The 15,167-nt window shown below is 39.0% G+C and overlaps 1 protein-coding gene across 1 annotated transcript in view; it reads right to left on the bottom strand.

The window, feature by feature from the left end:
• Nucleotides 1–5,097: 5,097 nt before the first annotated feature.
• The window catches only part of syt7b (synaptotagmin VIIb), a 68,022-nt gene continuing 57,952 nt past the window's right edge, over nt 5,098–15,167 (bottom strand). Inside the window, exons 6-11 of the mRNA XM_053319638.1 lie at nt 14,216–14,339; nt 9,418–9,685; nt 8,368–8,537; nt 7,918–8,032; nt 7,504–7,703; nt 5,098–5,202 (exon numbers count right to left, since the gene is read on the bottom strand). Of these exons, the coding sequence (XP_053175613.1) occupies nt 5,098–5,202; nt 7,504–7,703; nt 7,918–8,032; nt 8,368–8,537; nt 9,418–9,685; nt 14,216–14,339 (982 nt within the window). The remainder of the gene's footprint in view (nt 5,203–7,503; nt 7,704–7,917; nt 8,033–8,367; nt 8,538–9,417; nt 9,686–14,215; nt 14,340–15,167) is intronic.

Here is a 15,167-nt window from a genome sequence, read left to right on the forward strand (position 1 = left end):
ATTGTGTGTTCTTTCCTCTGCCATCTGTTTTATAGTATATCTTCATCTCTTCACTCACAAAATAAAAAATAAATGCTCCCATTCAAATGAGCAAATGTCTTGCGCACTTTGACAATAGTGAGATGAGAACCTTGCTGACAATTGCCCACCTTCAAGAAAAAAGATGCCACCTGTGGATGCTACGAGCACTGGAAGCAGAATTCACATCTTTATTGCTCTGAGGCTTGTTTAGAGTGTATATTCATCAGTTGCCCACGCACACCCACTGTGCCTATCTGTAGCCCTGCGCTCCTGTCATCCTCCACTGCTGCCTCCTGTGTCGTGACAGCTCTCTGTTTTATCCTTAGCTCTACTGTCACCCTCTGCTCCCCTGGAATTTCAATCTCATGTTCTCTTGTTTCCTCTCTCCACCACCACCACCACCACCATCCTTGTCCTTCATCTTGTCTTCCCATGTCTGTTGGAGAGTAGTGAACACAGGAGCACAAAGGGAAACTGCTCTCACTGGCAAAAAAGGAGGGCTGCCAGTTTTAACTTTGGGGATGGAAGTGTTAGATAAGTTGGTAAATTATACATTCCTAACACAGTTTTTCTCTCAGATGTTAGTTTCTGTTGTAGACGCAGTGAAATGTGGTGTGTAGGCAGAGCATGCAATTTCCTTAATTCTAGAGATCTGCACCAATTGTTAAAATTAGTGCTGATCTCTAGATCCATGTTAATTACCCTTAAAATCCAGGTCCTATTTCTGTCTGAGCTGGGAGAGAGAGAGGGAGATCAAGAGCAAGGTTGGGTATTTATTCCCAGAAGTCTGTAATAAGTGTGGCTTTTTCAGCTGGCCTATGTATTACAATTAAACTTCCACAAAAGAAGTTGATGATATCAACACCCCAAATCAGACTAAACTGGGATTGACAGTTCACTAAGCAGCAAGTCTCTGTGAAATTAGAAGAAAATTGCACTCCTTGTCTCCCAGTTTACACAAGGACCTTAACAGTTAACAACAGTTTGAATTCAGGAGCTGGTTTGCATTAATGTTTCCTGCAGTACAACTGAAGAAACCTTTACGTTGTAGTGCATAGAAGATTCGAGGAAATAAGAAAAACAAGCTTCTAAAAAATTCATAACAATACAAGAAGTATCTTTGTTTTATATACACATTTATATTTTTTATATACACTGTACAGATTTCAAAAAAATAAATGGTTGATATTTAACATTGTGCACCCCACGGATGTGTAACTACAAAGAGAAAAGGGAGTGAAATAGGGGGCTGAGTGATACCAAGGACAAACAGATATCAACAACCCCAGTAAATACTGATGATTTTTTTTTTCTTTTTTTCATACAGGACACTTCACAATCATTTGTACAGTATATAAATTAAATGTTGCTGGTTAACCTCTCTTTGATTCAAGCAGTCTCCAAAGAGAATGCCCTAAATCAGAAATGTGAGTTTGTCCAGTAAAATATACCGGTGTATGGTATTTGGCCTGTGAAGAGTGTTACTATATTAGAAAGACAACTCTAGCTCGATTTCTTAAAACTAAAACATACCAAACCCTGACTGTTATTTAACCAATATTTTAAGTTGCATTGATTGAGGTGACTTTTACTAAGCCTTTGGAATGTAATGCTTTGTCAGCAGCACTCACAATAATTCCTTGTTTATCACACAGGGCCATCAGGACAAACAAATGAATGTGTTCCTGGTTATTTTGGGATGCTCCGATGCTCTGCTCTGACCTGAGACGTAGCTAATGATGCAATGAGGTGAGGATTATCTCCTGTCTCACCTTTTTTTCCTCCCCCCCTCCCTGACACTCGGAGAGGGAGCGCATATGGTGAAGAGCAAGGCGTGGTGGGGTTTATAAGGCACACACAGAACACTGTGCCAGAAAGCATGTGTGCACAACGGTGGTGTTTTGGGGAGAACGTCAGCTGTGATGTTAAGGAGCCGCCCTTCACTTTATGGCCTTGGCGAGTCAGAGCAGACCAGATAGGAAGGACAGATAGGACAAAATGTTAGTAGCTGCTTCTGTCTAAACTCATAATCAGTAGTATGACAGTGAAAGGAAAAAGGTTTTTATCTAGGATTGTTGTAAAACTTTTTCTTTGACCTTCACTCGCAGCTCATGTATGACAGATTGGCCTCCTCCCAAACCAACATCCTCCTAAACCACGGGTGGAGAAAATAACCCTGCTATGAAGAGAGGTTTGTTCCAGCATCGTCATCAACAAGTGCAGTGATTCTTTAGAAGTGACAACTTTTAAAAAAAACAACAACATATTTCTTTTTACATCCGGATCATTTCATACAGAATAAAAACAGTAAACAATGTTCTTCTGTATTAAACTGGCAAAATAGAACTCAGTGCAGAGATACACGCAGAGGGACTCACGGTAAATACAATCACACAAACTGAAGTTCAAATATTGACCCTCACGTACTGTGCAAACACACATACACACACACACAATAGATGTGGACGAACAGTGGAACGATAGAAGACCTTTCAACCTCATATTATTACTCTCATATGTTTCCATTCATTCACTAAACACTTGTCTATTTGGTTACTTGGGGGAGGTCACATGCAGGTTCTGCCTGGAGTTGTAAAGCAAACAACTGGAAGACTGACCTACACTTAGTTTGAAACCCAAAACAAATCAGTTCTAATATTGTAAAAATGGATAAAAGAGAAGGTTGATTGTGTTTTTAATGCTTATTCCAGGTTGGATGCACAGATTGTTACAGCTGATAGACACATGGTAACATGGTTGACTGAGAAAAGTGGTTCTGATTGATTAATTTGCTTAATCTTAATGGATTTGTCAGTTCACTGGAATCGCAAAAAACATGCATTGAATATCATCCTTGATCTTGAAAACAGTTATTTGACAAAAAAGCTTAACTCAAGGTCCACTTACTAGCTTTTTCTAGAGATTTTTATCTCATGGTCTTCTGAAGTGGATGGAGTTTGTTAAGTTTAACCTCTTGGAAAGGAGGTTAAACAAAGAGTTGTTAAATCCCAGACATGCACACAGTGGCACTGCTCTTAAGTATTTTAATTGTGACGTGGCATTGAAGTCCTTCTTTCCAACAATTTTTGTTTGGTCCTCTTCAGGATGGTGTAGCTTTTGGCCCCATTGCTGATAACATGGCCCCACTACTGATAACATGGGCTTGATGTGTTTCAATGTCTTGCCACCGTGCAAGTCGGGGGTTGAGCAGCCTGTTTATCATGGTGTGATCTTGGATTCAACTGACCAAACTCCATCCACCGATGACAGAATCTCGGTAGTAACAAAAGCATTGGAAACAGACTATTTTTTCAAGTACCAGAGAAAACCATCCACTGTGAAGTTTGTGGATTATCCCGATTTATCAGGACATTGTTTCTGAAAAGACAAGCTGCTGTTGAGTTTTTCAAAAGTCATTTCAAATGCAGTGAGCATCCACAACAAAATCCCATTTACCTCCATTTTATTGGGATGGCGGCAGACATCTAAAACTAACTGCACGGCTCACTACCTCTACGGGTGAGTTGGAAAATACTATATGTATGTGATGTCTGTGACGTAGGTGGACTCACCCTTTAACCTAAGTGACCTCCCCAGGTCTTCAGCTATCTTAAACACTGTGAATTTTAACAGTAACATATTTTCACCATTATTATCAGGGGAAATGCTGTTTCCAACAATATCTTTAATTAGCTGTGCAAGTCCAAAATCTCACTCTCTCTCTCACACACACAAACATACACACAAAAGGTGTACTAGGTCATTTTTGGGGACATTATATAGACTTACATTCATTTACTGAAGGCTTACTCTAATCCTATAACAACTAGTTGCTTAACCCTAACCTTAACCACTGACCCAAAAATCAATATTTTACCATTTGGGGACAGGCTTTTGTCCCAAATTGGAAAAACCATCCCCAATTAACTGGTCTAGTCTGAAATACGCCCCCGAAAGTAGCCTATGACAGACTTGCATACACACATACACGCACGCACACACATTAACCCACACTTCCACACTTATGGAAGCTGGCTTTTTGCTTATTTTCTGTATCTGGAAGAACAGGTTGATTCTCTAAGTTCTTTTGAAAACAAAAATATAACACATCAATCACTTAAATCTTTTTTTCTGTCCATCAGGGTTTCTTTTCCAAGAAAATAGGACCTTTTTTTATTTTTATTTTTATTTTTTTTTTACACTTGCCCTATGGACCGGCGTTAAACGGTCAGTCACTGTATCCTTTTTTTTTTTTGTTGAAGAACATTATTTGGGGTTACAGCACATCACCCACAGCACGCACAGACGACAAAGGGTTCCAGCCAAGGGAGAATTATTACAGTGGTGCCAGAGAAAGAGAGAGTGAAAAAGATCAAACATGAGTTGAGTCCGGTTCCATTTTAAATACAGCCTATCCCGCTCTTTCGTTGCCTGCGTTGGTTTTCCTGATTTTTCAGGCATTTAAGGGGATGGAGAAATAGTGAAACAAACAGAAGAAGATTTAAACAAAGTGCCAGGATGTTGACAGAAGGTGAGGAGCAGAGTGGAAGACTCCTCACTCCAACAACAGATACCATGGGTCAGTGAATGCAGCCCGTCTTGCCGCCATAGAAGAACAAATGGTTGGAATATCAGTTTGATCCATTTTTGGTTGGTAGTTTGTATTCTTGGGTGGCAAGAGGTACTGCTCGTAACACAGGGAATGGTTGACGAAGTAGAAGACAGACTGAGGGGTATCTTGAAAATAACAAATCTCATAGAAAGACAGTACAAGGAGGGAGTGAGTAAAGACATCAAAGACCCTTTTTAAGTTCAGACAAAGAGATGAGGAGGGGGAAGGTCAAGTGGGAATCAGAACTTGACAAGGGTGAAATTTAAGGATGGTGTCACAAGGACTGAGGGCAGGGGATATCAAAGAGGCCTGAGAACAAAGAGATGACACACATTGTCTGTAGCCCAAGACTGCAGTTAGTGAGCAGGATATATGTGCTGAGGGCAGGGGTTGAGAGGCTGATGCTGAATTCTGGGGGGGGGGGGGGGGGGGGAACACTGTAGGCAGGTTGGTCGCTGGGTCCTTCAGGCCTTGAGAGCGTGCCACTGGGCCACAACAGTACGAGGGTGACCCATCATGTCTTTCCAGTGTTTTACCTCTGCTGGGCCACTCTTCCATGACAGATATATCTGTGAGGAAAATAAAAGGATGTAAGTCATGTACAGTATCTAGTGTTACACTGGAGTGAGATTGATGTTTTTTGTTAAGAGCATCCCATAAAAACTGGAGAAAGAAAAGCAGATGAAAAGAAGGAAGACATTTCATTGTGAGTTTTAAGTTGAGTCCTGCTTTCACCACTAAGTCTGCCACTCTAATCAGAATTTAAATCCAGGGCAGAAAAAGCACCATTAGAGAAAGAGATTTCACTTAGTGAAACGTTCATAGAAAAGCTAATGCTGACACTAACAAAGATCAAACATGATGTCTTTGACTAATACTTAATATAGGAAGAAACTACTGAACTGTACATGTCACCTGATCCAGCTTTTTCCCCCTCCAGACAGTTTCCAGTTATTTATGAGTGTGGTATAATAGGCAACATATTCATTCTGCTGTGCGTGGGAAGATAATGCATGTGGTTAGGATGGCAACATGTATGGTACCTGTAATTACTGTAGATGTGCACGACTGAAAGAGCACTCAATAGCACTCAATTAATAATGCTTGCTCCAGTGTTTAAAAGGAACACAGATATGATTGGAGGGTCAGGGTCTGTCATATATTTTAGACAGATATTGTGGCTTTTCTGTATTGTATTAGATTAAGCTCTTTCTCTACTATATATCTATAACTAAATATCATACAGTATCCGATACTTCGCCAACTGCACAGACCTGAGTGCTCACATATGGATTCAGTAATAGAATCAAATTGATGTGGAACAAATAGTGGAATACCAGAAACAAAGATTATTCTTAATTTTACAGGGGTCTGTAAATTCCTAATAGTTTTCTAAGAGGACCCTAAAGCAGTTATGTAATTTAGCAGTAATTATTGATAAAACAGACAGTGCTCATTTCCTGCAGTACAATTTCAATGAATTCCAGTTGCTTGTATAACCTAGATGCAGGATACAGTTCAACATACAGTATATAAAGGCAATAATAGATTAAAAAAAGATAATGCTTTATGTTATTGAATTTCAAAGCAATTACCTGTAAATGTTATATATAATTTGGAGGTAAAGCAGCCGATTTTGTTTAGGACATTTTAGTGCAGTTTGGTACAAAATGACAAAGAAATTTGAAGATGGCTTGTCATTTTCATTTTTATGCAGATAACACAAATTTTTATACAACTGGCTCTTCCCTTGATCTGGCTATTGCAAATCTACAATCAGCTTTTGATACATTTCAGATTGCTCTTCATAATCATTAAGTAGTATTACATTTTGACAGAATAAAATGTATGTTATTCTCTAAGTCACCAAAGAGTATCCAGCCCACTGCACACATCCAAACCCTTCAAGGTTCAGCTATTGAATTTGTTGATTGTTATAAATACTTGAGACTCTGGCTGGATACCAAACTCACTTTCAAGGTCCATGTGGAAAACCTATCATGCAAACTAAAGGTCAAAATGGGATTTCTGTATAGGAACAAATCTTGTTTCTTTTTTGCTAGTCACAAATCAATACTACAATCTACAATTTTGCCTTTGCTTGATTATGGTGATACTGTATCCATGATGCCTCCCTCCATTCTAAAGCCTCTTGATTCTGTGTATCACAGTGCACTTGGCTTTATAAAAGGTGATGCATTTCTTAGGGTTGGTCTGCCTTAACAGACAGAAGGGGAGCAGCACTGTATGTTGTTTATCTATAAATTCTTATTGAAAAAAAACATCCAGTTACCTTTGTTTGCTAATTGCATTCAAATACCATACATATAATGTCAGGTCTCAGGATATTTTAACATTATCTATACCTCTAGTACACACTGAAATTGGTTGAAATTGGAAAACAATTAGGAAATTATTATGAAATGACAGACCTTTGAACTACTTAACTAAAAAAAACATCTCAGTCATTGTATGTGCAAAAGATCCTTAAAGAGATATGGAGCAACTCCTCTGTGCAGTACTGTTTTTCTTATTCTTACGCAAGAATTCACAGATTGTAACTGAAATATTGAAACAACAAATGGGCAATTACACAATGTGCATAACAATTATAATCAAAAGGGGTATTCTGGACGAAGTTAGGTGAATTTGGACACACCTAAATTTAATCAAATGGGGACAAACTGACATGCATCTCTATCAACCATCAACCTGATGATCAGCTGATGATTGGCATGCTGTCTTCATGTTCCAGCAGGGGTCAGCAGAGTCTGGCTAAGAGATCATGTGGTGATGGTTCTGTCACAGAGTCAGAAAAACAGAGAGGAAGAGAAGAAGAGGGGAGAAGCGACGAAAAGGGAAGGAGATACCTTTCCAATGACATCATTGCGACTGAGCCTGTCCTTGTCCATGACGGTGATAATTATGGTGGTCTCCCTCAGCACGTGGGCAGGCACATCAAAGGGGAAGGACTCGTTGAAAACAGGGTTCAGACAGCGCTTCATTACCACCGTCTTCTTCTTCTCCACACGCTTGTCCTTATGCATCAACCACACCTTTACGTAGGGGTCTAAGGACAAGGAGATGTGCTTGTTTGCATGCTGTTTCCAATTTCTCATTCCTGTTTATATTCTCCATGTTAGTTTGTGCACTACGATGGATTTAATGTAATTTCTTAGCAATGAAAAAAACCCCACAATTTTTGCTCATTGATCTAATTCAAGTGCAAGCAGCAGTGATATATAAGGGAAATGACATTATACAAGATGAAGGAGCATCTATACCAGAAGTGCCTCCAATGTCCATGGCTTTGAGGTTGCGGGCTTTGATGATGCTCACAGTGATGGTGTTGGCTGTGGGGTTGTAGCACAGAGACACCAGCAGATCCCCTCGGCTTCCCTGGGGAAAATCATACACAACAACAGAAAATTGTTTACTTTATTCATCCCCTTTTCAGACTGTTCTCCCTTCTGTTGCTTACTGTGTATTTCTATTTCTTCCTCTGGCTCATAGTGTTCTCTCAGTCTACCTGTCAGCCTCTCCATATTCCCCCTCTTTCTCCTCTCCCACCAGCACACTGCCACATCTCCCCCGGGACCGTCAAGGCAGCCAGGAATGACATCACCCGTTACATTCTGTCCCGTCTTCTCTTTCCCCTCCTCCCGCTCTGTTCCTCTTCTTTCCTCTTTCCCTTTCTCTCTCCCTCCTTTCCCCCTTCTTCCCTCCTTACTCACGCTGCCATCACTGCATGGTTTCAGCTCCTTCCAGAAAGTCTGCATGTTGGCCAGGTCCAGTTTGTTGAGGGGGATGGACACCTCTCCTATGGGGTCGTTCCTGCTGAAGCGGTCATAATCGAGAACCTGTAGGTAGAGAGTCCTCTGGACCACCTTTTCATAAGGGAACCCTGAAGTAGAAATAGACCTAAAATAAGTCATAGTGATGCATATAGACACAAAAACGCAAAAAAAAACATTTTTCTTAAAAACCCTGATATTATCTAATGCTTCCCATTTGTGTGTCTACTCCCTGCAGACACACACGCATCGATTTTTTTATCATCTTGATACTTAATGATTTTTCCAATCCTTATGAATATGATTTTGAACTATTGACATGTTTCAGGTCTAGCAGGAAGTCAGACATCTTAAACATGAATAATGCCACTTACAGTAAATTACTCTTTAGCAAACCAAAATAATGCATTTGTTCAATCATAGAACATACATCCTGTTTCTATTTTTAAATTAATGCTTAGTTTAATGGCAAAGGGAAAGGTTACCATGTCAATGCTTCTCTAGAGCTGCAATGGTTAGTGCACTGATTAGTCGATCGTCAAAAAAATGACTATACTCTCATGTTCCAGGTTCTCAAATGTGAATATTTTCTGGTTTCTTTAGTCTTTTATGATAGCAAACTGAATATTTTTAGGTTGTTGATTGTTAGTAAAAAAAAAAAGAAAAAAAAGACATTTTAGGTTGCATCTTGGGCTTTGAGAAACCATCATTGACATTTTATAGACCAAATGAAAAATCTAAATAATTGAGAAAAAATAATCAACAGATGAATCTATAATGAAAATACGTTTTAGTTGGAGCTGTATACTTTTCTACCTATTTACTTTTAATAATTACTGATTTTGTAACTACTATTACTATACATAGAAAAGTTGAGTCTATGGAATTCAAGCAAGAGGAAATAAAGCCAATTCAAACCGCAAAGGTTCAGAGTGTCTGCATGTGCTGTGAAAATAAAAAAGTTCACTTTTTGTTACTTGTCCGCCAAACCTTCAAACAGGAAGGTCTCATTCCAGTGGGGATTGAGATTCTTCCTCTTCACTTTGGTCTCCAATTTGTGCTTCTTGTCAGGCAGCAGATAAAGTTTGACAAACGGATCAGAGGTGCCGGAAAAATCCTTAGCAGGCAGTTCCTGGCCCTTGAGAATTTTGACGGTGAGGGTGGAGTCCTGGAAACTGTATCCTACACTGAACTGAATGCGACCCAGCTTCTCACATACTGGCCCCTCGTGGTCATCCTCCTCTGAACCCGGAGACAACTAGGAGACAAAAGAGGAGGCACAATAGATTTTTCACTCCCTTCTTGATACTTCTCAACATGTACAATGTGATGCAGGCATAAACTGTGTATATAGTGTATATGGTTTTAATACTGCTTTAATACTATTTTGAATAATATTTTGATAAATAACTTGTTAATGATATGTTCAAAGTTAATGGAGGACAGAATTAGCCAGGATCACCTTCATCAATGAAGGGGGAAAAAGTCTTCTTACAATTAATCTATCAGAGATCAATTATAAGGCAAGATCAGATTATTTTTAACTTTATATTATCATATACGTACATCATATCATATTCATAAGATAAACTCATTACCTACTTTATGTTGCGGTGCTTTTAAAATTGTACTGTATCATACTGACAAGTGTTTCTAATAGTAAGTCTGCCTTCCTTGATATATAACAATGCAATACAATGTAACACCACAAATCTGTTGACAAAACAAGAATTTGATTTGATTTTGTGGTCGAGTTTGATAATTCATTCTTGAAAAGAACTCAAATCTCTATCTAATTTGTTCCTGAGCTTTTGATTGTGTCACACTTGTCAATATTCACCTAATATGACAACTTTTACATCAGATGTAATGAGAAGTCCTGCTGCTCACAATGCTCCAGGGCAACTGTTTGATGAGGACCATGTGATGTGGTCAAAAGCTTCAGAAAAAGTGAGTATGAGAACCTTGAATTGAGATTGTTTTGTTGTTCCCGAGGGCTAAGATGAGCTGTATAAGTTGAACTAGAAAGTTGTGTCAACACCTCTCTAAACAGTTTTAGTTCTATTGTTGTATTAGACCACATTAATTTTAGCTAGGTGTACCCAATAAACTGGCAACAGAGTGTGTAAGGGTAGAGGAAATGCAGAACCTTGAGTATTGCATAAATGTAATCAAACCACAAGGTCAAACTCTGACATATTCACAGCATGTTCACACACAGATTAAACACTTCCAGAGGATCTGACAGGTGGTATCACACTTCATAGGAATAGTGGACTCCAATCCACAGGGGGCACTACTTCTGCACTTCAACATGGAACAAGCTCCTACTGTAAATGGCAAACTAGCATAATGTTATGTCACATGGTCGGTGTCCACTGAGCGATAAGGGCAGAAAGTGTGCATGGCTGTGTGGAGATGAGAGGCAGATTATCTGTTGGTGGACAGACCCTCTGGCTGATGATGGCTTGACCTGTACCGAGGGAGGGAGGGAGGGAAATCCTGTTTAAAAACTGCTATCTGAGGAGCTGGAGGCATTACTCAAGGAGCAGTTCCAGAAATGTAATATCCATTTCCGTATTCACCCACATATTTCTGATGGTAATGCTCAGCCTCATTCTCCATGCTGAATATGATCACTTTTCATTATTCAGTCCTCAACCCAACAGCTGGCCTAAATTGCCACCCCATCCCCCATTTTCTGCATTGGGCACTCTCTCTTTTCCCCAACATACCCCTTCTCATTCAATTCTAAAAATTTCCTCTTCTTCAGTTTTAATATTCTGTTATGAGTATATGTTTAGCATTCATGTACATGTTTTCATGTCTGTTCCTCTTTTTTTGGAGCCATAATAGACCTGAGGGACAGGTTGCTAAATTGCTCCACTACAGACAATTTATATTGGCTGTATGTCGAATTGTACTGCTTCAACTGTCAAAAAACCAAGAAAAATATTCCGAAAAAAAGTTCTCCTCTTTTTTTCTGACACCCAAAAACCCCACAAGCAGTTGATGTTAAATCTATTGTTGAGTCAAAGGGAATAGGAAGGCTAAAAAGGAATAAGACATGATATTCTACACTGTTTTATGCTTTATACAATAAATTAATCCTTCTAACAAGTATCACCTGTGTAGCCAAAGCTGGTGTCGTGGACTTTAATAAGCCACAACACTGCACCGGGTGACATGTTGCTTCTTCCCAATGAACATTGGCACTGTAGTTGATTTTGAGTTGATCCCATATGCAATCTCTTGCTGCTGTTAATACTTGTAAGCGCATCAGACCTGCAGCTATAAATAGCCCTCAACAAATGCACAATTCACTCCTGTTTGAGTAGAGATTAATAAAAACTACAGTGCCCAGCTGCCTTGGGAAATTATTTATCCTTTGTTAAAAAAAAGAGGCTGTATATTCATGAACTGTTTTCAGATTTATGTCTACAGAAGATATTAATTGGCTTGGAGCTGTAAGCCACAGGCTGGGTAAATCGTAAAATAATGAGATGGACATAATATATTGTTGGTTTTGTAACATATCCTTAAAGCAGATAACACACATATAAACCTCTACAAATGTGTGGAAGTGTGATGACACCAAGGCAAAGACATGTTCACACCGCGCAATCCATGGTTCTGTGAGCATCACACAAAATGAAAGCAGTGTCAGAACACATCCTGATAAGAACCATGTGATGCTGACAGGACCCCCACCCACCCTCCTCCAACCTCTATCACCTGAGATGCTTGAGAGGGTTTGATGTATACACTCTGAGGTTGATGCCATTTCACAGCTTTTTTTTTGTAATACAGTCTATGAAATAAAGTCTGCACAATGCCATTGCTTCTCTTACAGTGGCACAAGTGGCTCAAAAGAGCAGGATGGGTATTTTCAGCATGAAAGGAGGGTTGTGTAATATAAAGACGCCTTTGGCAAAACTGCCCGGAATGAGTATTATCATTAAGCACCACCACTGTGAATTCCTCAGACACACCATGAAACCCACATAATTACACACTGCTACCCATCTCTGCCATATTCTCGCAGCACCCACTGCACTGCATGTTCTTTCGCAGCTAATTACCGAACTGCATTGAATAAAGCACACTCCTGGTGTCTCACTTCAGAGTGATGATTACTGTATGTTTCAAGCTAGCAGAGATACTGTATAACCATAACTAACTGATGCTCTACAGGTGGGTGAGCTAAGTGGGATGAAGAGAGTACTTTTTGACTGATGAAACACTTGGGAGGAGGAAACACTTCACATAGGACTGAGCAAGTGTGTATGACTAATTTTCTCACCATCTTTTTAAAAACTAAGACAATATATTTTATACAGTAAGTGTAAGACGACAATGTTAACATTTTATGTAAAAAAAACCCTGAATGATTATTCTGGTTTATTGCAACTTGGTTCTGTGGCAGCTACGATCAAATAGCACTCACTGAAATAACTGAACTGTGAAGGATAATAGACAGTTTTATAAATTATTCTACTGCCTATATTTTTGATTCCAAATTAAGTAGGTTTGGCTAATCTGACGTTTTGTTTAAAACCTGTATAACAGTCAGACTGCTCATTTCTTGCCCCAACTGAATGTTGCTGCCCTTTAGCTCAGCAATTAATTTGGTATTTATTTCTTCTGATAAGAGAAACAATACATAAGACTCATGTTGCAAGTTTAATACTGAACTCTAACTCAATCACAAATGCTGCTATAAAGGTGAATCATGGTAGTTAGAGTGCCAGTTATATCTGTTTAGTTTTTAAAAAAACCTAACTGAAGTCCAAATCACAGGAGTGCAACTTTATAATAATTTGACGAAACACCCCCTCGCCCCAAAAGATCCAATTATCAAGGATTCATACTGTCTTCATCAGCAGAGGAAGTTTAAGGTTTTAATGAGCTTTAAAATGCCAAACTCAACTTTCAAGCCAACATTGACCATAAATCCTGAAGCTGCTCAGAATTATGTACGTACAGCTATGGTTCAGTCATAGATTATTAATTGAGCATTTAGAGCAAATGGGTACACAGTAATAGGTGGAAAAGGCTTTCATTCTGAGCAGCAACAAGAATTCTATATATATGAACATAAAACTTTGTTAAATCAACAATACCAAAAAGTAGTGTAAAGTACACATATAGTGTATCTGGAGGTGTTGGGGTTGTATGGGAGCTGCATCAGAAAATGGTGTTAACATGTGTGTCTCATCAAAGTAACACTGAGATGTTTAGATTAGAATGGCTGAACTGTACATCTGCATTAATATGATTGGATGCTCCAAGTTCAGTCAACCAATACAAAAAATAATTAATGCATCAAACAAGAGAGCTGAGCTATTAAAAGTTAAAAACTAAGCAACACAGACATGAACATCCATAGTGAGGCATGTGAGGCTGATAGATATAGCTAATTATCATGTAAGTGAATATGGCCCTTATAACAGTTTTTATAATGGTGATTTATTACTAATAAGTCCTATTTTGAGGCTTTTAAATTACTTCATCTAACCCCCCTTGGCTCATTCTCGACTTGCTTGTTTCAATGCCTGCATGTAATTTTCATCTTAGATTAGAAAAGATGAGCTGGAAGCGCCATTCAAGTCTCTCAGCCATCTCATTTTTTATGATTTAAAAAGGCTTTGCTGACAGCAGTCATCCCCCTCTTAATATAGATGAATTCAGCAGTGCAGAAAACAGGCAGAGCAGGGATGAGTTAGTGGTGTATCAATAAATGTGTCCCATGGGACTACAGATATACAGTGTTGATATTGTGTGTTACCATGAGCATGTCACTGGTGACTGAGTTGGCCAAATCAGAGACAGATGAGTTGGCATCGTGGCGGCGTCCGGTCTCATCTGGGGTGTGACCTCTGGGGCTACTGCCTGGTTTGTTACCAGGAGTCCTGTTAGAATTGACATAAACACACAAACGTGCTGTTTTACAAGATTTAAGATTCAAGATTACTTTTATCATCATTCAGCACAGCATCAAAGATGTAAAGCAGAAAGGAATTTCAAGCATGGCTCTATTAAAAACACAGATAAACTGAAATAGATATACTGTATAATTAAATAAATAATCAAAATGATTATAATTAACATTAATGTAAACTAAATTGAAAAGAAAAAACTTTTTTTTTGGTTTGGGGCTGTTTTCCATTGTTTGGACAAGGCCATTAAGTTCCAGTGGAGAAAATTCTTCATACTACAGCATACAATAATAATAATGATAATAATAATAATACATTTTATTCATAACGCACTTTTACAAGTGCTCAAAGACGCTTTACAAAGGACACAAAAAAATATAGAACAATGTGGAGTAACACACCCCCAAACAATGTAGAAAAAAAGACATAAAATGAAAAGAACAAACAATGTAGAAGGTTAAAAAAAGACATCAAATGAAAAGAGAATGAAAGAACAGTTTACAGGTTAAAAGCCAGTTTAAAAAAGGTGTGTTTTTAGGAGTGATTTGAAGGTATGGGGGTCTGTACAGTCTCTGATGGGTTTGGGGAGTGAATTCCAGAGGGTGGGGGCGGCAGCGGAGAAGGCTCTGTCCCTCCAAGTTCGGTGCTTGGTCCGAGGGGGTAGGGCAAGGAGATTTCCCTCTGAGGATCGGAGGGCACGGAAGGGGGTGTAGTGGTGGAACAGGTCTGTGAGGTAGGTGGGGGCCAGGTTGTTATGTGATTTGTGGGTGAGCAGGAGGATTTTGAATTGTATATGGTGTG

The sequence above is a fragment of the Scomber japonicus genome, chromosome 1 (assembly GCF_027409825.1).
Source record: "Scomber japonicus isolate fScoJap1 chromosome 1, fScoJap1.pri, whole genome shotgun sequence".
Lineage (NCBI taxonomy): Eukaryota > Metazoa > Chordata > Actinopteri > Scombriformes > Scombridae > Scomber > Scomber japonicus.